The sequence below is a fragment of the Bufo gargarizans genome, chromosome 2 (genome assembly GCF_014858855.1).
Source record: "Bufo gargarizans isolate SCDJY-AF-19 chromosome 2, ASM1485885v1, whole genome shotgun sequence".
Lineage (NCBI taxonomy): Eukaryota > Metazoa > Chordata > Amphibia > Anura > Bufonidae > Bufo > Bufo gargarizans.
This window is the reverse complement of record NC_058081.1, coordinates 683,530,863-683,554,811: the sequence shown is the minus strand read 5'-3', so window position 1 is coordinate 683,554,811 and position 23,949 is coordinate 683,530,863. Positions and strand designations below refer to the sequence as shown.

The 23,949-nt window shown below is 47.5% G+C and overlaps 1 protein-coding gene across 1 annotated transcript in view; it reads left to right on the top strand.

The window, feature by feature from the left end:
- LOC122926975 (phospholipase A2 inhibitor and Ly6/PLAUR domain-containing protein-like) overlaps nucleotides 1–15,099 on the top strand; it is a 64,177-nt gene extending 49,078 nt beyond the window's left edge. The window contains exon 5 of the mRNA XM_044278508.1: nucleotides 14,065–15,099. Within this exon, the coding sequence (XP_044134443.1) occupies nucleotides 14,065–14,207 (143 nt within the window). The 3' untranslated portion in view covers nucleotides 14,208–15,099. The remainder of the gene's footprint in view (nucleotides 1–14,064) is intronic.
- The last annotated feature ends 8,850 nt before the right edge of the window (nucleotides 15,100–23,949 follow it).

Here is a 23,949-nt window from a genome sequence, read left to right as displayed (position 1 = left end):
TGTTCGTTCCCTGTGCTGGCATCAGCCTCAGGGAACGAACTGCGCATGCGCTAGCTCACGCTTCACGAGATTACAGCGCTCTAGCTTTGTGACATCAGGGAGCAAGGAGGAGATTCTGAGGATGCGGGGCGATGCTGGGCTCCTTCACGTTGGACTCATCTCAAGGACAGGACTCATCTCAAGTTAATTCGCATATGTAACAAACATTTTTTTTTTACACAATAAAAGCACACAGAGCTATGGGGACTGGGTATTGCAACCCTTGCCAAATTCCAGATGACAGGTTTCTTTTAAATAAATAAATAAATGATGTCGGGAATATTAAAGGTCTCCTCTCTTAATGTCAGGAGCATTAAGGGAGCAACTAGAAGAGCAGCCCTGTTTTCATATTTAGAGACATTTGACAGTGACATTATTTTCTTACAAGAATGTGGCATATAATATTCTCAGAATTATACAGAATTAAGAAGAGATTGAACGCAAGGACCCTCACTGTGGTCCGGCGACAACAGCAATAAAGCCTCTGGGGTCCGGATATTATTTAAAGAAAACAACTTCCCAAATTATGTCATACATGCAACTAATTCCGGGAAGGGCCTTACTGGCTAACATAAAATATAACAACAAAGAAAAAGTTACTGAATGCATACGTCTCCCCTGAGATCCACGAGAGAGCCGAATTGCTGGAGGATGTGCAACCTTTCTTAAGGCTGAGTTCACACTGGCGAGATTTCCGCGCGGGTGCAATGCGGGAGGTGAACGCATTGCACCCGCACTGAATCTGGACCCATTCATTTCTATGGGGCTGTGCACATGAGCTGTGATTTTCACGCATCACTTATGCGTTGCGTGAAAATCGCAGCATGCTCTATACTGTGCGTTTATCACGCAACGCAGGCCCCATAGAAATGAATGGGGCTGAGTGAAAATCAAGTGCGGATGCAGTGAGATTTTCAAGCATGGTTGCTAGGTGACAGTCTATTCACTGTATTATTTTACCTTATAACATGGTTATAAGGGAAAATAATAGCATTCTGAATACAGAATGCTTAGTAGGTGGTCAATTGAGGGTAAAAAAAAATAAATAAAATTAACTCACCTTCTCCTCTTGATCGCGTAGTTGCCGGTCTCTTCTTACTTCTTTAATGATGAGCTGACGGCTAAATGACCTGTGGTGACGTCAGATCACATGGTCCAATCACATGATCCATGATCCATTTTTTTAACCCTCAATTGACCACCTACTAAGCATTCTATATTCAGAATGCTATTATTTTCCCTTATAACCATGTTATAAGGGAAAATAATACCATATACACAGCATCGAACCCAAACCTGAACTTCTGTGAAGAAGTTCGGGTCTGGGTACCACAGTCGGTTTTTTATCACGCGCATGCACAACACATTGCACCCACGTGATAAAAACTAAACATCGGAACGCAATTGCAGTCAAAACTGACTTCAATTGCGTACCTACTCGCGTGGGTTTGCCGCAATACACCGGGACGCATCCGGACCTAATCCGGACACGCTCGTGTGAACTCAGCCTAACAGGTCAGACACCTATGATCATAGGCAGAGACTTCAATTGTGCACTGAAAGAGAAAGATAGAACCGGTTTGATAAAACAGTAGAGCAGTTGAATAATATAATTATGCTATTGATCCTAATAGATGTCTGGTCAAATATCAATGACAAAGACCCAGGGTATACATGGAGCAATTCTGTTGTACAATCCAGGCTGGATTCTTTTTTTATTTCTAAAGTCTTCAAGCCAAGAAATATGTGTTTGGAGGAAAACATATTTTCTGATCATAAGATGATTCAAGCACAAATAGAAGTGTCCGGTGGCGAAAAAGGCAAAGGCACATGAAGATTAAATGTGGACTCGCTGGAAGACAAAAAAATAAAGGATAATTTTGTTTACAATTATTAAAAGTGGGTCAGCTACAAAAAAAATTTTTTCAACAATGTTATAATGTTGGGAGTACGTGAAAACAAAAATCTAAGATTTCTTCTTCAAAGGTGGAATAAAAAAGGTCAAGGAAAAGAAGCAATGTTTTAAGGTCTTAAACACAAATTTACAGACTTACCTGAAGTTGGGAGAAGCCGGTGTGGAAGTATCTGTATTAATCAAAAAAACTAAAAGAAAACATCAAAAAGGCAATTTATTATAAAGGGAAGAGAGATCATTTTAACAGCAAAATCAAACAATTAGTGGAGAATGAAAAGTGTCCACGCTTCTTCTATAAAAAAGTTTCAAAACAGAAAAGTGTGTTTGCAAAAATAGCTGACAAAACTGGAAAAGAAGATATGCTTAAAGAGGCTCAAATGTTCTACCAAAGACTGTTTGATAAGAAAAAAATAAAAAATTCCTTTGTAATGGATGCTTTAAAGGACCTGGAAGGCAAATTCGGACAAAAAGACAGCTATCGATAGAGGAGCTACAAGAAACAATTAAGAGTTTTGGCAAAGGCAAGGCACCAGGTTCGGATGGCCTACCTATTGAGTTCTACAGTATTTTCTGGACTATCGTGAAAGTAGATTTTTTGCAAGTGTTTAAAGAAGCTCTACTCTGTGATACCTTACCTGAATCTTGGAGGAGAGGCATAGTCACTTTGCTGTATAAAAAAGGAAACAGAGAAAATCTAGAAAACTGGAGACCAATAACTTTTCTAAATGTTGAGTATAAAATCTTAGCCAAAATCATGGTTAACAGAATGAATAAAGTTATCGGGAAAGTAATTCACAAAGATCAAACACGTGGAATTCCAGAAAGGAGTTTAAGTGAAAATCTCAATATTATTAAAGACTGCATATGGTATCAGAATGAAAGAAATGAAGAGCTGGCGATCTTATCACTGGACTTCCTTAAAGCATATGACCGTATATCTCATGAGTTCTTGTGGAAAGTCTTAGAACATATGAATTTCCCGACACATATGATGAAACAGATTTCAGCACTGTACAATGAGGCATACAGTCAAGTATCTATTAATGGGTTTATGTCAGAAAAAGTGTACCTTAAATCCGGAGTGAAACCAGGTGCCCCCTGTCGCCAATACTGTTTATCTGCATCCTGGAGCCACTATTAGCATCACTGAGAAGAGACAAAGTCATCAGAAGGGTACCAATCCCTGGAGGTAGTGGTCTGTCTGTTAAAACCAACGCATATATGGATGATGTATCAATATTCCTGTACTAATTCACCATCACTCAGAAGAGCCGTCCAAGTTACAGATTTTTTTTTTGTCAAGCTTTGGGTTTCAAATTAATTAGTACAAGGACTGTTTTGTGATTGGAGATTGGTCAGACGACACTTACACGATATTAGGATCCAGTCAGAAGAGATAAAAATACTTTGATATAGAAAATAAAGGGAGGAAAAGCTGGGTTGGTATAAAAAAGAAAATACAGGAAAAATTTTAGTTTTGGAGACTAAGACAACTGACAATTGAAGGGAAAAATCTAATAATAAAAGCACTACTAATACCAATTGCTGTACCTGTCACAAGTATTCCCACCGGATGAGAACTGTGCAAAACAACTGCAGAGAAGCTGCTTTCGTTTCATCTGGAGTTCAAAGAATGAAAAATTAGAGAGGGAAGTTATGTACAAGTTAAACAAATATGGAGGTAAAGAAATACTGAACCTCAAACGATTCCTGCATTGACAGTTTTTTTCTCTGTGTTAGACATTGATACATATGGAGTCTACGTGGTCTTTCTTTCTGACATACGCAGCTGGTCACCTCTTTCGGAAAAGGAAATGGATTCAGTTACCATTGACAACCCCAGTGTTATTAGTGCCAACAAAACAATATGTAATAATATTATAAAAATAATAAGACTATACCCACTTGAGAAATATGAAAGCAATATCCGTAATAAGTAAGAGCTATTCTTGACAATGAACTGCAAGCAGAAACGGTGGCAAATTATCCTCCAAATAAATCCCTTGATTGCTGGAAAATGTGTAATATGTCTTTTATGTCCAATAATTTGAAAGACCTTGCATGGATGATAATGGATGAGTGTGTTCCAACTAGAGACTTTCAGTATTGGAGGAGATTAAGTGAAATACCCAAGCAGGGCCAGTTCTAGGTGAAATTGGGCCCTGGGGCGAAAAACAATAAGGGCCCCCCCCCCATGACACTTGCTGACTTTAATGTCCCGTATTGACTCTGGAGATTTAATTTGTGGACTTTCATACAGAAGAAACTGTATATTGTGGGGCACAGTGTAGGCTATATGTGTATAACTAACATATTTCACATGAACACTTACAATTACTTGGCTTGGCCCTTGGGGATCTTGGGCACCACTTCAACACTTTGGCCGGGGGCTCGGCGGAGCTGATGTTGTGTTTTATCCTATTGAGAAATATTTCATAATAGTAAGGCTGTTGGCAGCCTGCATTTGTGGGAGGGGCGTCTGGCTATTTATCCCCCTACCTGCCGCTCAGCCAGGCGCCCGAGCCTCACGCATTACTTGGCGGTATCGCGCTCCTTCCTCTTCATGTCGTTTTTGGCTTCCTGTTTTTTCTGCGCACGCGCGCTACGGGTGTCCGGATTGCCGCACGTCAGCCTACCAGGTAATCGGGGCTCAGCTGGCTCCGCTCTACTGAGCCTCACGCCCGGCCTGGATTCTGGCACCCGGTGCTATAGGGTGCAGACGCCGCTCTCCCCTAGCATAAACCGCTCGCGCATCTACCCTAAGGTACAGGCGGCGGGGTCTGGGGAGCGGCATCACAGTTAAGTTGTCTGCCTCTGTCACATGCTGGGTCAGTATGCAATTTCTTTTAACATGGGACGTGGTGACAGGCTTTCTGGTCTTCACTTTTAGCAGGCTGGTAAGGGGATAAGCAGAGCCATACAAGCACTCTGCCCTGTGGCTGCGATGCAAGTGGGGGTCTTGTTTGATTTAGGGGGGGGGCACAGTTTTTCAGTTATTCCCTCTGCCAGATTGCTAGGGTCATATGCTCATGCGGTTTTAGGTTCACCGGCTGCAAGGTTCCCTCACTGTGGGTTTCAGCCGTCTCCCTCTGTCAGCACATGTGCTTCATGTGCTTCACAGCGCATTACAGTGTTGCTTTGTTTTCTGTCTCACTCGGCTCCTGTCTCCTGGGGCGCCCGAGCCTCACGCACCATTTGCGGTTTCGATCTCCTCCTCTTCCGACCCGAATCGCTTCCGGTATCCTGCCCTCACGCTCCGCCGACATCCGGATCGCAGCACGCCAGCCTGCCAGGGTGATCGAGGCTCAGCTGGCTCCGTTCTAGCTGCGTCTCGCACCCGACCTGGTTTCCTGCCCCCTGCTGGTGCACGCTTGATTGCCGCTCCCCCCAGCATGTTGCGCTCGCACGAGTGCGGGCGGCAGGGTTGGGGGAGCGGCGTTCTAGTCAGGGAACTGCCGGTCACATGCCGGCTCAGCATGAGAGCCTATCATGTTAAAAAATGGTGTCATAGGTTGTTTTCACATATATCCATGCTATCTTGCATATCTATTAATTCTGGTTTTGGGATGCAGGTTGCCCTCCCGCTTTCAGGGGGGGGCGCAGTTTTGGGTCCCCTGCCAAATTATTTGGGGCTCTGTACGTTTAATTTTAAGTTTATCTGCCTTGCTTCACAATACCAGAATTAGCGATTTACGTGTTTTCACTTTACGGTCTCAGAAAACTGGTTTTTCGTTTTCTGGTTCAAATCTGCTTCTCTCTCCTGGTCTTTACGTATGGCCGGGGTCCCCTGGCCCTCCCGGGATCTCAGTGCCTCCCGGATCTCCCAGGTTGTCAATGTTTTTTTCTGGATCGCCCAGGTTGTCAGTTTTTCCTGGATCACCCAGGTTGTCAGGGTCCTTGGATCACTCAGGTTGTCAGTGTCCCTGGATCGCCCAGGTTGTCAGGGTCCCTGTATCGCCCAGGTTGTCAGCGTCCCTGGATCGCCCAGGTGGTCAGCGTCCCTGGATCGCCCAGGTGGTCAGCGTCCCTGGATCGCCCAGGTGGTCAGCGTCCCTGGATCGCCCAGGTGGTCAGCGTCCCTGGATCGCCCAGGTGGTCAGCGTCCCTGGATCGCCCAGGTGGTCAGCGTCCCTGGATCGACCAGGTGGCCAGCGTCCCTGGATCGCCCAGGTTCTGTCTTCGTTTAAATGTCTGTGTCCCTGGATCGCCCAGGTTCTGTCTTCGTTTAAATGTCTGTGTCCCTGGATCGCCCAGGTTGTCAATGTCCCTGGAACGCCCAGGTTGTCAGGGTCCCTGTATCGCCCAGGTTGTCAGGGTCCCTGGATCGCCCGGGTTGTCAGCGTCCCTGGATCGCCCAGGTTGTCAGCGTCCCTGGATCGCCCAGGTTGTCAGCGTCCCTGGATCGCCCAGGTTGTCAGCGTCCCTGGATCGCCCAGGTTGTCAGCGTCCCTGGATCGCCCAGGTTGTCAGCGTCCCTGGATCGCCCAGGTTGTCAGCGTCCCTGGATCGCCCAGGTGGTCAGCGTCCCTGGATCGCCCAGGTGGTCAGCGTTCCTGGATCGCCCAGGTGGTCAGCGTTCCTGGATCGCCCAGGTGGTCAGCGTTCCTGGATCGCCCAGGTGGTCAGCGTTCCTGGATCGCCCAGGTGGTCAGCGTTCCTGGATCGCCCAGGTGGTCAGCGTTCCTGGATCGCCCAGGTTCTGTCTTCGTTTTCTAAAGCCACCCTTCAGGGTATTCAAAAGGAGGGGAAGGGTCCGTGAGCCATAGGCAACCTGTGTCCGGTAAATTGTTTGATATTGTCCTGATTTTGAAAGCGGCCATGTATCTCACCTTTATGGATTCCTCCGGCCCGGTGAGGTTCTGGCGGGTCCAAATCGCCATAACCATCCTCTGAAGCAGCATCTGTTATGGTGCCAGGGCCATTACACTCCCCTGCTACCTTCCACCAAAACCATTCAGACGGGACCCCCTTCCGAGGTCAATTCTATCCCACGTTGAACGATTGGTGCCCGGTTCAGGTGCTGCATCAACTGCTAGCCCTCATCCAAGGTTCATCACCAGATAGCCAGCTCCTGCCACACGCAGGCAAACCTCTCAGCCCCCCTTAGTTTATATCTTTCATCCGTGCCCTCGCCCAGGGTCTAGGCTATGACCCCAAGGTAATTTCGGGCCACTCATGTCGCTAGGGGCAGCCTCCGCTGCTTCTCGGCATCAGGTGCCAGCTGATGTCATCCGGTCCATGTGGCGGTGACGGTCCTCCTGCTTCACTAGGGATATACCCAATCCCCGAGTAGAGATATCTCGTGCCTTTCGATCACTGGCTTTGTAGTTTGCAAAAGTGTTGTACCTAACTGATGCTTTTTGCCCCCTTTTTTTCACTGGTGTACCCGCGCCCGTGGCTCCCGGCACAATTCAGCCACTATGTTCAGGGCAGGTTTCTCTGCGTGCGCCGACGTTGTCCTAGCCCTGACCATAAATAGTAAGGCTGTTGGCAGCCTGCATTTGTGGGAGGGGCGTCTGGCTATTTATCCCCCTACCTGCCGCTCAGCCAGGCGCCCGAGCCTCACGCCCCTCCCTCCCGCCCTTTTTCTCAAAGCTCCCTTTCAGGTATGCCCCCTTTTTTTCACTGGTGTACCCGCGCCCGTGGCTCCCGGCACAATTCAGCCACTATGTTCAGGGCAGGTTTCTCTGCGTGCGCCGACGTTGTCCTAGCCCTGACCATAAATAAGGATTTGGAGAAGGGGCAGAGGGAGAGCAGAGCAAGGAGAGGCTGGTGCTTGGTGCTGCTACTAGGGGGTCATACCTTGGGGGAGCAATAAAGCCCACCATAATGCCCCTCCCAGTAGAAATAATTATCCTTATAATGTAACAGTGCAAAAAATACCCCCTTGTAATGCCCCCAGGTGAGCTAATGTCCCCATAGTGTCCCCATAATGTGCCAGTATAAAATACCCCTATCAAGTGCCCCCAGTAAATGCCCCCATAGTGCTCCTCTCCCGCCTCCCTCCTAGTGCCCCCCATAATGTACCAGTATAAAATGCCCCATATATAGTGCCCCAGTAGATGCCCTCAGTGTCTCCCATAATTTGTAAGTATAAAATACCCCTTCTTAGTGCCCCCCGTAGATGACCCCATAGTACTCCTCTTCCCCATAGTACCATCATAATGTGTCACAGTATAAAATGCTACTGTACAGAGCCCCCATATAAAATACCCTTCTTTGTGGCCACAGTAGATGCCCCTATAGTGCCCACCAATAATGTGCCAGTAAGAAGTGCCCCGATAGTGCCACCCAATAATGTGCCAGTAATAAGTACCCCCATAAATGTCCCCCAATAATGTGCCAGTAAACTGTGCCCCCATAGATGCCCCCATATCATGTGCCAGTAGCCAGAGACCACCCCATATTATGTGCCAGTAGCCAGAGCCCCCATATCATGTGCCAGTAGCCAGAGGCCCCCTCATCATGTGCCAGTAGCCAGAGACCCCCATATCATGTGCTAGTAGCCAGAGCTCCCCATATCATGTGCCAGTAGCCAGAGCCCCCCCATATCATCTGCCAGTAGCCAGAGCCCCCCATATCATGTGCCAGTAGCCAGAGCTCCCCTATATCATGTGCCAGTAGCCAGAGCCCCATATGCCAGTAGCCATAGGCCCCCCATCATTTGCCAGTAGCCAGAGCCCCCCTATCATGTGCCACTAGCTAGAGCCCCCCCTATATCATGTGCCAGTAGCCAGAGGCCCCCCTATCATGTGGCAGTAGCCAGAGCCCCCATCATGTGCAAGTAGCTAGAGCCCCCCCATATCATGTGCCAATAGCCAGAGGCCCCCATCATGTGCCAGTAGCCAGAGCCCCTCCCTATATCATGTGCCAGTAGCCAGAGCCCCCCTATATCATGTGCCAGTAGCCAGAGCCCCCCTATATCATGTGCCAGTAGTCAGAGCCCCCCTATATCATGTGCCAGTAGCCAGAGCCCCCTATATCATGTGCCAGTAGCCAGAGCCCCATGTGCCAGTAGCCAGAGCCCCCCATCTCATTTGCCAGTTGCCAGAGCCCCCCATATCATGTGCCAGTAGCCAGAGCCCCCATATCATGTGCCAGTAGCCAGAGCCCCATGTGCCAGTAGCCAGAGTCCCCCCCATCATTTGCCAGTAGCCAAAGCCCCCCCATATCATGTGCCAGTAGCCAGATCCCCCCATATCATGTGCTAGTAGCCAGAGCACCCTTATATCATTTGCCAGTAGCCAGAGCCCCCCTATCATGTGCCACTAGCTAGAGCCCCCCCTATATCATGTGCCAGTAGCCAGAGACCCCCCATATCATGTGCAGTAGCCAGAGCTCCCCCATATCATGTGCCAGTAGCCAGAGCCCCCCATATCATGTGCCAGTAGCCAGAGCCCCCTATATCATGTGCCAGTAGCCAGAGCCCCCTTATCATGTGCCACTAGCTAGAGCCCCCCTATATAATGTGCCAGTAGCCAGAGGCCCCTCTATCATGTGGCAGTAGCCAGAGCCCCCCATCATGTGCAAGTAGCCAGAGCCCCCCCATATCATGTGCCAATATCCAGAGGCCCCCCATCATGTGCCAGTAACCAGAGCCCCTCCCTATATAATGTGCCAGTAGCCAGAGCCCCCCCATATCATGTGCCAGTAGCCAGAGCCCCCCTTTATCATGTGCCAGTAGCCAGAGCCCCATGTGACAGTAGCCAGAGCCCCCCCATATCATGTGCAGTAGCCAGAGCTCCCCCATATCATGTGCCAGTAGCCAGAGCCCCCCTATATCATGTGCTAGTAGCCAGAGCCCCATGTGCCAGTAGCCAGAGGCCCCCCATCATTTGCCAGTAGCCAGAGCCCCCCTATCATGTGCCACTAGCTAGAGCCCCCCCCCCCTATATCATGTGCCAGTAGCCAGAGGCCCCCCTATCATGTGGCAGTAGCCAGAGCCCCCCATCATGTGCAAGTAGCCAGAGCCCCCCATCATGTGCAAGTAGCCAGAGCCCCCCATATCATGTGCCAATAGCCAGAGCCCCCCATATCATGTGACAGCAGCCATAGTCCCCCCATATCATGTGCCAGTAGCTAGAGCCCCCCTATATCATGTTCCAGTAGCCAGAGCCCCATGTGCCAGTAGCCAGAGGCCCCGCTCATCATTTGCCAGTACCCAGAGCCCACCTATCATGTGTCACTAGCTAGAGCCTCCCCTATATCATGTGCCAGTAGCCAGAGGCCCCCATATAATGTGGCAGTAGCCAGAGCCCCCCATCATGTGCAAGTAGCCAGAGCCCCCCCATAACATGTGCCAGTAGCCAGAGGCCCCCCATCATGTGCCAGTAGCCAGAGCCCCCCATATCATGTGCCAGTAGCCAGAGCCCCCCCATATCATGTGTCAGTAGCCAGAGCCCTCCTCATATCATGTGCCAGTAGCCAGAGCCCCCCTTATTATGTGCCAGTAGCCAGAGCCCCCCCATGAAGTGTCAGTAGCCAGAGGCCCCCCATCATTTGCCAGTAGCCAGAGCCCCCCCTCATATCAGTAGCCGCCAGTATTGTACACAAAAATAAAAAAACACTTATACTTACCTCCATGTCAGCGATGCGATGCAGGCCTCTTCCGGCCTGTGTCCCACGCTGTACGGCTTAGGCGGCGCGATGATGTCATCACGCCGCCTGCGCCGGCCTCTGTTTTTATTTTTTATTATTTACAATGTTTATCTGACAGGTTAGATCATGTCAGATCAGGGTTGTTACGGATGCCAAATATGACTACTTTTTTGGTTGTTTGTTTCAGTTTTACATAATAAAGCATTTTTGAAAAAAAATATTTTTTAGTGTCTCTATATTCTGAAAGCCACGGTTTGATTGGTACTATTTTGAGGTGTGTATGACTTTTTGATTGCTTTCTACAGTATTACACTTTTTGTAATGTAAGGTGACAAAAAATGGCTTTTTTACACTGTTATTTTTATTTTTTTACAGTGTTCAGCTGATTGGTTAGTTCATGTGATATTTTTATACAGCAGGCTGTTACGGATGCGGCGATACCTAACATCTCTACTTTTTTTTAGAGAGCCCCCCCCCCATATCATGTGCCAGTAGCCAGAGCCCCCCATATCATGTGCCAGTAGCCAGAGCCCCCCTTATCATGTGCCAGTAGCCAGAGCCCCCCTTATCATGTGCCAGTAGCCAGAGCCCCCCCATGATGTGTCAGTAGCCAGAGGCCCCCCATCATGTGCCAGTAGCCAGAGCCCCCCCCTCATATCAGTAGCCGCCAGTATTGTACACAAAAATGAAAAATAAAAAAACACTTATACTTACCTCCATGTCAGCGATGCGATGCAGGCCTCTTCCGGCCTGTGTCCCGCGCTGTACGGCTTAGGCGGCGCGATGATGTCATCACGCCGCCTGCGCCGGCCTCTGTTTTTATTTTTTATTATTTACAATGTTTATCTGACAGGTTAGATCATGTCAGATCAGGGTTGTTACGGATGCAAAATATGACTACTTTTTTGGTTGTTTGTTTCAGTTTTACATAATAAAGCACTTTTGAAAAAAAAAATTTTTTTGTGTCTCCATATTCTGAAAGCCACGGTTTGATTGGTACTATTTTGAGGTGTGTATGACTTTTTGATTGCTTTCTACAGTATTACACTTTTTGTAATGTAAGGTGACAAAAAAAGGCTTTTTTACACTGTTATTTTTATTTTTTTACAGTGTTCAGCTGATTGGTTAGTTCATGTGATATTTTTATACAGCAGGCTGTTACGGATGCGGCGATACCTAACATCTCTACTTTTTTTTAGAGAGCCCCCCCCCATATCATGTGCCAGTAGCCAGAGCCCCCCATATCATGTGCCAGTAGCCAGAGCCCCCCTTATCATGTGCCAGTAGCCAGAGCCCCCCTTATCATGTGCCAGTAGCCAGAGCCCCCCCATGATGTGTCAGTAGCCAGAGGCCCCCCATCATGTGCCAGTAGCCAGAGCCCCCCCCTCATATCAGTAGCCGCCAGTATTGTACACAAAAATGAAAAATAAAAAAACACTTATACTTACCTCCATGTCAGCGATGCGATGCAGGCCTCTTCCGGCCTGTGTCCCGCGCTGTACGGCTTAGGCGGCGCGATGATGTCATCACGCCGCCTGCGCCGGCCTCTGTTTTTATTTTTTATTATTTACAATGTTTATCTGACAGGTTAGATCATGTCAGATCAGGGTTGTTACGGATGCAAAATATGACTACTTTTTTGGTTGTTTGTTTCAGTTTTACATAATAAAGCATTTTTGAAAAAAAAAATTTTTTTGTGTCTCCATATTCTGAAAGCCATGGTTTGATTGGTACTATTTTGAGGTGTGTATGACTTTTTGATTGCTTGCTACAGTATTACACTTTTTGTAATGTAAGGTGACAAAAAATGGCTTTTTTTACACTGTTATTTTTATTTTTTTACGGTGTTCAGCTGATTGGTTAGTTCATGTTATATTTTTATACAGCAGGCTGTTACGGATGCGGCGATACCTAACATCTCAACTTTTTTTTAGAGAGCTCCCCCATATCATGTGCCAGTAGCCAGAGCCCCCCATATCATGTGCCAGTAGCCAAAGCCCCCCATATCATGTGCCAGTAGCCAGAGCCCCATGTGCCAGTAGCCAGAGGCCCCCCCCATCACAATAAAGGCATTTTTGAAACAAAGACAAAGCATGTTTTACTGTCTCCATATTCTGAGAGCCATAGTTTTTTTAGTTTTTTGCCCGATGGTTTTATGTAGAGGGTCATTTTTTGCGATATTTTTTCTACGGCATTTAGGTGAAGGGTTGGATCATGTTATATTTATATAGAGCCGGTCATTATGGACGCTGCAATACACAAAAGTCAGTTTTTCTTTTTTTTTTTTTTTCTTTGACCATTTTGCGTGTTTTATTTTGGGAAAGGGGCTTTTTTGTACTTGAAACTTTATTTTTTGTATTATGAAAAATACTTTTTTTTTTTTTCCTTTTTTTTTTTGTCCCACTCTGGAACTTCTGGGGTCTGATCCCCTCTACAATGTATTACAATACAACCTGTATTGTAATGCATTGCCTGTCAGCCTTTACACTGACAGCCTGCCTGTGAGACCCAGCCTAAGGGGATGGATCTCACAGGCTTCTATAGAAGGCAAGCCCCAATGGCAGTGCAGCGCGGGGACCCGATGGAGATGCGCTTTGACCGCGGCCTTCAAGGGGTTAATACTCCAGCATTGGTGTTTTCACCAATGCCGGCGTATGCAGCAGTGGCCAGCGATGCAGCTCCTGCAACTGCCCCATCAGCCCACCGTACATGTACGGCGCTGGTCTTTAAGTCACGTCCACCAGCGCCGTACATGTACGGTGGGGTCCTTAAGGGGTTAAAAAATGTAAACCCTCCTTTGTGTCCCATATTCTGGCACTAATAACATTATTTTCAGGGCGAGCTGTCGTTTTTATGATACCAGTTTTGCTTACATATGACCTTTTGGCCATTTTTTATTCGGTTTGGAGTTGATTCACCTTGTCCATCACATTTCCTAAATAACATAACAAGCAATAACACTGCAATATTTCAGACATTTTATGTTGTGGTGATACCAATTCTCTTTATGTTTTTATAAATTTCTTATATCTTATTTTTTTTATATGTGAAAAGGAGAAGTGACTTAGGAGACTTGAACTTGCGGTCTTTCGATCACTTGTACTACTCACAGCCATGCTCAAGGATTGTGATTACCGTAATTGTAATCTTACAGGCGTTGTCTTACACCCTGCCAGAGCAATTACATGGGAGTGTGGGGAGATTAGTCCTAGGGGAGCCAAATCGGAAGATTGAGGGAACTGATCGTTATTAACCATGGAATCTTAGGAGTTAAACAGCTGGGATGGTAGTTATATCCGATCCTGGCCTGGGACATCTGATACCTATCATGTAATGTAGAGGGCTTAGCTTGTGAACCTGCTCCGTACATTCCTAACCAAATAATTATGTACATGATCATTATGATCATTGGTCACTAAGAGGTTAAGCTTTATCTATACAAAATGGAACACCCCTTTAAGTACCTGACTTGACTTCAATGTGATTTGATGTTAACTTTTTTTTTTTTACAGGAGGAAATTCGTTTACTAACTATGTAGGCGGCTGCGGTACGCCAGGATGGTGCAAACTTGAGGAACCATTCTTTTCATATCCAGGAAAGTCTTATACCTGCTCCACGGGGAATGTCGTCAACCCTACAGTGCGGGGGAAATGATGTCGACCCTGCAGCCGGGGGGAGTGAAGCCCGACTTCCAGGCCTGCCCCTCATGCTGCTAGCTGCTCTCTTTATCATGAAAATAATTTCTTAGAGCTGCAGATGTGTACCAAAACTCCTGTTTCATTTACAATTGTTGTCTTCTACAATTCTACAATTTTTTGTGATATTTTTTGGCAAAGGATTCAGGAGTCATTTAAAAATTTTTTTTACAGTTTGAGCATTACTCACCTTGCTGATCCCCACTAGTCTCTACTTCCTGATCCTGGCACAACACACTAAGGAAATGCCAGGAGACACTCCCTGAGCCAACCCCTGAGCTCAGCAGCGACCCCCTTCAGCCACTGATTGGCTATGCGGGCATTTCCTACGTGTTGTGCTGGGAACAGGAAGGAAAGACCAGCATGGACTGGGCAAGTGTAGTACTGTGGGATCAGTGAGGTGAGTATTTTTATTTTTTATACTATGCCAAATCCCCCCCCCCCCCCCCCCGCTTGACTGGACACTTAATTCCAGTGAATTTAAACGTAAAATTTGTCCTGTTCGTCACACACTCAGCTGTACAACTCATTCAAAGACATTAAAAGATACAGCTCTGATAACTGTACCGAGCCCGGCACCTATGTGCCCATCACATGAACAGGACAGGAAACTGCAAAGTAGTAAACTGTATAATTTTTCAAAAAATAAAACATTTATTTGCGATAATCAAAATAAATACATTAAAGGGGTTGGCCTATGTGGGGCATTGATCGCCAGGATAGGCCATCAATGACATATAGAAATGGATACCAGAGGTAGGATCTGCACCTACACTATCTCCAGAACGATTCCCCAGAAGTGAACATAGAGTAGCTGCGCATGGGGAGAGACCCCCCGTTCACCGCTATGGGAGTTCTGAAAAAAAGCCCAACGCTGGTCCCATAATGGTGAATGGAATGATGGCCACTCTTGTGCAGGGCATTGCTCTCCAGTCACTGCTATGAGACTTCCAAAAATAACCAATATTGCTTGCTCGGCTATTTTCAGAACTCCCATAGTAATGCGTAACGTTCTCTTCATTTCGAGGGCTCCGTTCTGTAGGATTGCCCTTTGTGGGACAATGATGGCATATCGCCACCTCTGGGACAAGCTCCTATCTCCACAATGAGGCTCCAGAAGTGAACAGAGAGCATCTGCGCATGAGCAGCCACCCTCCCTTTCACCACTATTAGAGTTCTGGACTTCCGGTCCCATAGCGGCGAATGGAACGATGGCCACGCTTGCACTCTTGTTGCACTGCTAAGTGTGTTCGCGAGGCTATTTTCAGAACTCTCATAATGTTTTATAGAGGGACAGGAAATGCTGACACGGGGCAAGGGCTGAAAACCTCTTCTTGGGCCATAACTTTTGCAATGCACATTTAACGGGACTTTGCCAGACCTCTGTATATCCTGGTAAATCCTGGCTGATGTTAATATTTTGCTTACCGGCTTATTACAAAGGCTTTGTTCTATCTGGATTCACTACTATTATATATGATAGGACCTGGTGCCTTTTATCTCTAGGACTCCATCTTTAACTCCATAGACAGTACCACATGATCCTGTTCAGCCAATTAGTGGCGCTAGGCAGAGATCAAGTGATACCTGCTGTGTCCGGTCAAGAGACCACAGGTCCTTTAGCAGCCTCGGCCTCCATCTCCACTAGGTTATAACTGCCCAGAAACAGGAAGGGCTTGTGTTTTTGGGAAATTCTGGGGGGTCTGTTAAGTGCAAGAATGTAGCTATGGGGTTACAGAGGAAGCAATTGCACTCAGGCCTCAGTTCGTATGGGGGCCCAAAGGCCATTCTGCCAAAAATGGCACCAGTATTATAAATGGCACATGGTAGATGGGAGATTTATTATAACCAGGGCCCAGAAGTTTAATGGAACCTGTCACCTCCAAAACATATAAAACCGACATCATTACCTTACAGTAGCCCCCAGTGTGTTCATAATCATGTGTTTCATTCCTCCATCAGTTGCTGCATACTTTATAAAAACTCTGTTTGAAGCTTGAAGTCAAGGGGGCAGCGGCTTCCTTGCTTCAAGTCAAGCTAAGCCCGCCCATTACCCGTCCTCTCTTCACTTTGAGTGACATCCTGCCGTGCGCTACTTGTTACCGCGCGATCCCGTCTCCGGCTGCGGCAGTCAGCAGGCTGCGATCTTCTCACTGCGCATGCGCCGGCCATTTCCATCGTGCACACTGGCACCGGCAGTGTCAGCATGATCACTGGCTTCAGGCACGCGCGCATGATGGAAATGGCTGGCGCATGCGCAGTGAGACGATAGCAGCCAGCTGACTGCGGGAGCCGGAGATGGGATCACGCAGTAACCAGGAGTAAGGGTTGGGCTTAGCTTGACTTGAAGCAAGGAGGCCGGTGCCCTCTTGACTTCAAGCTTCAAACAGAGTTTTTATAAAGTATGCAGCAACCGATGGAGGAATGAAACACATGATTATGAACACACTGGGGGCTACTGTAAGGTAATGATGTTGGTTTTATATGTGTTTTGGAGGTGACAGGTTCCCTTTAAGCCTCTGCTTTAGTAATTGCCGATGTTAGTATAAGTTTATTAGGAGACCACTCTAATGTCCTTCTAGTAGGTCTCCAAAAAATTCCATTAGTCCCATCAAACAACCAATAAATGTTATAATGTACAGAAACAAAGAAATAAATGTCCTCAATGTCCATGTGATTTACCGTAATAAAATCTCTTTCCACCTTCTGTTCTGAAACATTATTTTGGCTACAAAGTGTCGACTCTTATGGGGTAATTTTGTGCTGCACTGTGGTATTTGGTTCAGCTGCGGTGGCATATTGCTCAACACTATGGTATTGCTGGCCATGCCTAATTATGTTGCCCTACCTTCTGTCAATTTGGACCCGCTTGCAACATGGGGCCACTTTTACCTTTTAATTCCAGGGCCACTTTTAGTTTCCAGTCCGCCCCTGGACGTATCAAACTCCACATTTTGCTTCTTAAATTTGAGCCTTACACTATTATCTAGATTCTACTCTATGCCAACCCCCTAACTTAAGTGAGCTTTGGACAATTTTTTTTAAACGTTACAGTAATAAACCTGGAGTGGAACTAATTACGATAGAAAACCATTCACATATTCCAACCCACTTCAAAAATGGCAAGAGCAGCTTAAAACAACAGAAAGTCACAAATCTTGGCATAAAATGGGACTTTTTCTATGCCAGAAAACATATTGCATGAACCAATTTCCATCATGGGTGGGAGGAATGAGGTCTAAATTTGAATGCACCATGTTTTCATAACAATAGCAACTATGGACGAGCAATTTGATTCGTACGAATTAATTAATTCACCAAACAGTTCTACACCTGTGATGGATTGTGTGATGGGTGTAGTCAGCAGGCCAAGTTGTAACCAGGAGCGACAGTGTAGAGGAGAAGTAATACAAGCAATGCGTCAGGGCAAGCGGCGCAACTACAAGTCAGGCAATTTGGATCGGAAACAGGAGAGTCGAGGCAAGCAGGCAGGGATCAAACAAGTAGCAGTGTCCAGAAACACAAGCGCGGGTCAGGTAAACAGGAACACAAGCAGAGATATCAGCATCCTTTGCAGGACACAAGGACCATGACACTCAGGCACCTGGGCTTAACAACTAATGTAGCAGCAGGAAGGCCAGTATTGGTCAGCATGGTCACTTGAGATAACCCATAAATCACAGGAAGTGACTAGAGATGAGTGAATTTCCGAAAAGATTTGGTTTGATCCAAGTTTATTTGTGGCGAATTGCGTTAAAAAACTGCTATTTCCTGGCTGCAGAGAGCCTTTATAGTGGTGTAAAACACTGTGCCTTGCAGTAACACGCATAGGGAGTCTGCTGTGGTAATGAAACAATACTGTGAGTCAGTATGACATCTAGATGACAGGCGTCGCTCTTAAAATCACAGCAGCATCATTAGGAGGCCACAGGGTGGCACAATGACAGTGTGGAGGTGGCAGCAGCATCAGGAGGCCACAGAGTGGCACAATGACAAAGCGTGGAGGTGGCGGCAGCAGCGTCAGGAGGAGGCCACAAGGTGGCACAATAACAGTGTGGTGGTGGCAGCAGCATCAGGAGGCCACACAGTGGCACAATGACATAGTGTGGAGGTGGCGGCAGCATCAGGAAGAGGCCACAGGGTGGCACAATGACTGTGTGGAGGTGGCAGCAGCATCAGGAGGCCACAGAGTGGCACAATGACAGAGTGTTGAGGTGGCAGCAGCAGCATCAGGAGGAAGCCACAAGGTGGCACAATGACAGTGTGGAGGTGGGGGCAGCAGCAGCATCAGGAGGAGGCCACAGGGTGGCAAAATGACAGTGTGGAGGTGGCGGCAGCATCAGGAAGAGGCCACAGGGTGGCACAATGACTGTGTGGAGGTGGCAGCAGCATCAGGAGGCCACAGAGTGGCACAATGACAGAGTGTTGAGGTGGCAGCAGCAGCATCAGGAGGAGGCCACAAGGTGGCACAATGACAGTGTGGAGGTGGGGGCAGCAGCAGCATCAGGAGGAGGCCACAGGGTGGAAAAATGACAGTGTGGAGGTGGCAGCAGCAACAGGAGGAGGCCACAGGGTGGCACAATGACAGAGTGTGGAGGTGGCAGCAGCAACAGGAGGAGGCCACAGGGTGGCACAATGACAGAGTGTGGAGGTGGCAGCAGCAGCATCAGGAGGCCACATAGTGGCAAGGTGACATAGTGTTGAGGTAGAAGTAGCATCAGGAGACCACAGATTGGCAAGGGGACATAGTGTGGAGGTAGCAGCAGCATCAGGAGACCACAGAGTGGCAAGTTGATATAGTGTGGAGGTGGCAGGAGCATCAGGAGACCACAGAGTGACCCGGTGACAGAGTGTGGAGGTGGGTGGCAATAACAGTACCAGCTGAAGATGGTGGGTGAAAGAAGGAGCACTTGGCATCAGAAGTGTGGCCACATCAGAATAGTAGCTGAGGCAGGTAGCCAGAAGAAACCAGTCTCTTTTGTCAAAGTGTTGGTGTGGCACCATGGATGATCTAGTCTGATGCATCAGGCATTGGTGTGTGGAAATGCTGGCTGATCCACGCTTGATTCATCTTGACAAAGGTCAGTTTCTCCACATTTTGGGTGGATAGGCGAGTTCTTCTTGGGTTAACTATAGCCCCCGCCGCACTAAACACCCACTCTGATGCCACATTACTGGCCTGGCAGGACAGCTTTTCCAGGGCAAACTTTGCCAGCTGCGGCCACAAATTCAGTTTGGCTGCCCAGTAGTCCAGTGATTCTTCAATGTGGGGTGGCAGGGTTATCTCCAAGTGTGCCACCACATGCTGGTTCAGGTCCTGCTCCAGGTCGAGCTGCTGCTGCTGCTTGTGAGTAGTTTCTTCAGTAGGTGGGTAAAGAAAGCTGCTCATCAGCGACTCTTGACTCAAGTTGCTGCTGATGGAGGTGGAACTGCTCCTATTCCCCCACTCTGCCACAGCAGCCATGGCAGAGGAATGTGAGCGCAGAGGGCCCCCTGGTCAGACCTGCGAGAGGATGGACGATGGCATAGATAGTCTTTATAGTAGTTCAGTTTATCCTCCCTCTCAGCAAGTATAAAAAAGGCCCCCATTTTGGGTCGGTAGCGAGGGTCCCACAAGTTGGAGAGCCAGAAGTCATCCCTCTGCCGAATGCTGACATTTCGGCTGCCAGTAGGCAAGCAAGTGAGCATGCATCGGGCAATTTGTGCAAGCGACATGGAGGGACTCTCTGCCTCCACCTCCACTGCATACTGCTACGGTGTGTCTGGGTCCTCTGCCTCATCTTCCTCATTGCCTTGTAGCTCCTCTGGCTGCTCCTGCTCCTCCTCTCCTGTCACCTGAGTAGAAAAACCACATTGCTTGTGCTCCAATTTCCTCCTCCTTCTCCTCCAGTTCAGCCCCCACAGTGCTCATGTTGCCATGAGATCTAGGCGCCACGTCTCCAGTCCCCTGACCAGCCAGATTTACCAGAATGACAATGTTCATCCTGTTTTCCTGGTGATTGACAAATAATGTGGCCTCCTCAAAGGGCCTGAGCAAACGGCAGTGGCACGCATGAGTTGCCACTGGCTTACATCGAAGTTACACAGGGGAGTACTCCTGTCTGCTTGGATCATGAAGAAATAGTTTATGGCCTTTCTCTGTTCGTATAGTCGGTCCAACATAAGGAGGGTGGAATTCTAACGGGTGGAAACGTCGCATATGAGCCTCTGTTGGGGGATGCCGTTCTGCCACTGCAGCTCAAGGAGGGTGTGCTTTGTGGTGTACGAGTGGCTGAAGTGCATACAAAGTTTCGTGGCCATTTTTAGGATGTCTTGCAGATGGGTGGAAGACTTCAGGAACTGCTTGACAACCAGATTGAACACGTGTGCCATGCAGTGTGCATGGCTCAGCCTTCTTGACGCAGCGCCATCGGTCACCATGGTTCCTATTTTGAGTTGTAGCAGAGAAAGCCAGTATTCGATTTCTTGATGAATGATACGGAGCTACCGCCGCTGCTTCCATGAACCCCTAAACCACTACTTTTCAGGTCAGGCAGGTAGGCTCTTGCAAAGCAGGGGGTCTACCCTGGGCACCTTTGGATCCTGATCTCGAACTGCTGCCATCCTGCTGACTCCTGGCTACATTAGCGACTTGCTGGCTCCACCGCTGCCTCATGGGCAAGCTGCCACCCTCTTCTCCCTATGATAATGAAGCCATAATTTACCCCAAGTGCGATCAGCTACATCCAGTGGTGTATCTTGGTTTTGTGCTGCCCTAGGCGAGACTAAACTCGGGCACCCCCCTAATATAAATTTGACCAACCCTATCCTGTCAAGGCCAAACCCTTCATATGTAAACCCCACACGTTCCTCTTTAGGCTCCACCCTTTCCTGTTAGAGCTTCACATCTTCCTTTCTGTAAAAGAATCATCACAAATGTATGTATGTATGAAATAAAATAAAATGTCTATCATCTAAAAGTTATTTAAAAAAAATAAACTATGCACATTCCTAGTTTGACACAAATATTTTGTATTTTGCAGATGTATAAAAAATATATTAAAATCTGTAAAATACAAAGTATGTGTGTCAAATACATTTGTGCTAATTTCTGTGTTGCTTGGAGGTGGGTGAGGGGCAGTATTACACAATCTGTATATGTATAAAAAAATATATAAAGATTGTGTAATACTGCCCCTCACCCCCCCCCCCTCCAACAGCACAGAAATTAGCACAAATACATTAAATAAAATGGCTGTATCATTATTCTAAAAATTAAAAAAGCACAACTTCGAACACAAATGTATTTTACAGATTACTTTTTATTTTTTTCAAAAACAATGTGCAGCTAGAGATAGTACAATATTAACAACCTCCGAACCGCCTAACGCAGATCTGCGGTCCGGAGGTGGCAGCTCTGCGCAGAGTCACGCATATATGCGTCATCTCGCGAGAGCCGTGATTTCCTGTGAACGCGCGCACACAGGTGCACGCGTTCACAGGAACGGAAGGTAAGCGAGTGGATCTCCAGCCTGCCAGCGGCGATCGTTCGCTGGCAGGCTGGAGATGTGATTTTTTTTAACCCCTAACAGGTATATAAGACGCTGTTTTGATAACAGCGTCTAATATATCTGCTACCTGGTCCTCTGGTGGTCCCTTTTGTTTGGATCGACCACCAGAGGACACAGGCAGCTCAGTAAAGTACCACAAAACACCACTACACTGCACTACACCCCCCCCCCCCCGTCACTTATTAACCCCTTATGAACCCCTGATCACCCATGAACACCCCATATAGACTCCCTGATCACCCCCCTGTCATTGATCACACCCCTGTCATTAATCACCCCCCTGTAAGGCTCCATTCAAACGTCGGTATGATTTTTACGGATCCACGGATGCATTGATCGGATCCGCAAAACACATACGGACGTCTAAATGGAGCATTACAGGGGGGTGATCAATGACAAGGGGGTGATCACGCATATAGACTTCCTGATCACTTCCCTGTCATTGATCACCGCCCTGTCATTGATCACCCCCCTGTAAGGCTCCATTCAGACGTCCGTATGAATTTTACGGGCTCCACGGATACATGGATCGGATCCGCAAAACACATACGGACGTCTGAATGGAGCCTTACAGGGGGGTGATCAATGACAGGGGGGTGATCACCCATATAGATTCCCTGATCACCCCCCTGTCATTGATCACCCCCTTGTAAGGCTCCATTCAGACGTCCGTATGATTTTTACGGATACATGGATCAGATCCGCAAAACACATACGGACGTCTGAATGGAGCCTTACAGGTGGGTGATCAATGACAAGGGGGTGATCACCCATATAGACTTCCTGATCACCCCCCTGTCATTGATCCCCCCCCCTGTCATTGATCACCCCCCTGTAAGGCTCCATTCAGACGTCCATATGATTTTTTACGGATCCACGGATACATAGATCGGATCCGCAAAATACATACGGACGTCTGAATGGAGCCTTACAGGGGATTGATCAATGACAGGGGGGTGATCACCCATATAGACTCCCTGATCACCCCCCTGTAAGGCTCCATTCAGACGTCCGTATGCGTTTTGCGGATCCGATCCATGTATCCGTAGATCCGTAAAAATCATACAGACGTCTGAATGGAGCCTTACAGGGGGGTGATCAATGACAGGGGGGTGATCAATGACAGGGGGGTGATCACCCCATATAGACTCCCTGATCACCCCCCTGTCATTGATCACCCCCTGTAAGGCTCCATTCAGACATTTTTTGGGCCCAAGTTAGCGGAAATTGTTTTTTTTTTTGTTTTTGTTTTTTCTTACTAAGTCTCATATTCCACTAACTTGTGTCAAAAAATAAAATCTCACGTGAACTCACCATACCCCTCACGGAATCCAAATGCGTAAATTTTTTTAGACATTTATATTCCAGACTTCTTCTCACGCTTTAGGGCCCCTAAAATGCCAGGGCAGTATAAATACCCCACATGTGACCCCATTTCGGAAAGAAGACACCCCAAGGTTTTCCGTGAGCGGCATATTGAGTCCATGAAAGATTGAAATTTTTGTCCCAAGTTAGCGGAAAGGGAGACTTGTATTTGTGAGAAAATACAAAAAAAATCAATTTCCGCTAACTTGTGCCAAAAAAAAAAAAAAAATTCTAGGAACTCGCCATGCCCCTCACAAAATACCTTGGGGTGTCTTCTTTCCAAAATGGGGTCACTTGTGGGGTAGTTATACTGCCCTGGCATTCTAGGGGCCCTAATGTGTCCAAAGTAGTTTGAAATCAAAATGTGTAAAAAATGACCTGTGAAATCCTAAAGGTGCTCTTTGGAATGTGTGCCCCTTTGCCCACCTAGGCGGCAAAAAAGTGTCACACATGTGGTATCGCCGTACTCAGGAGAAGTTGGGGAATGTATTTTGGGGTGTCTTTTTACATATACCCATGCTGGGTGAGAGAAATATCTTGGCAAAAGACAACTTTTCCCATTTGATCACCCCCCTGTAAGGCTCCATTCAGACGTCCGTATGCGTTTTGCGGATCCGATCCATGTATCCGTGGATCCGTAAAAATCATACGGACGTCTGAATGGAGCCTTACAGGGGGGTGATCAATGACAGGGGGGTGATCACCCATATAGACTCCCTGATCACCCCCCTGTCATTGATCACCCCCCTGTAAGGCTCCATTCAGACGTCCGTATGCGTTTTACGG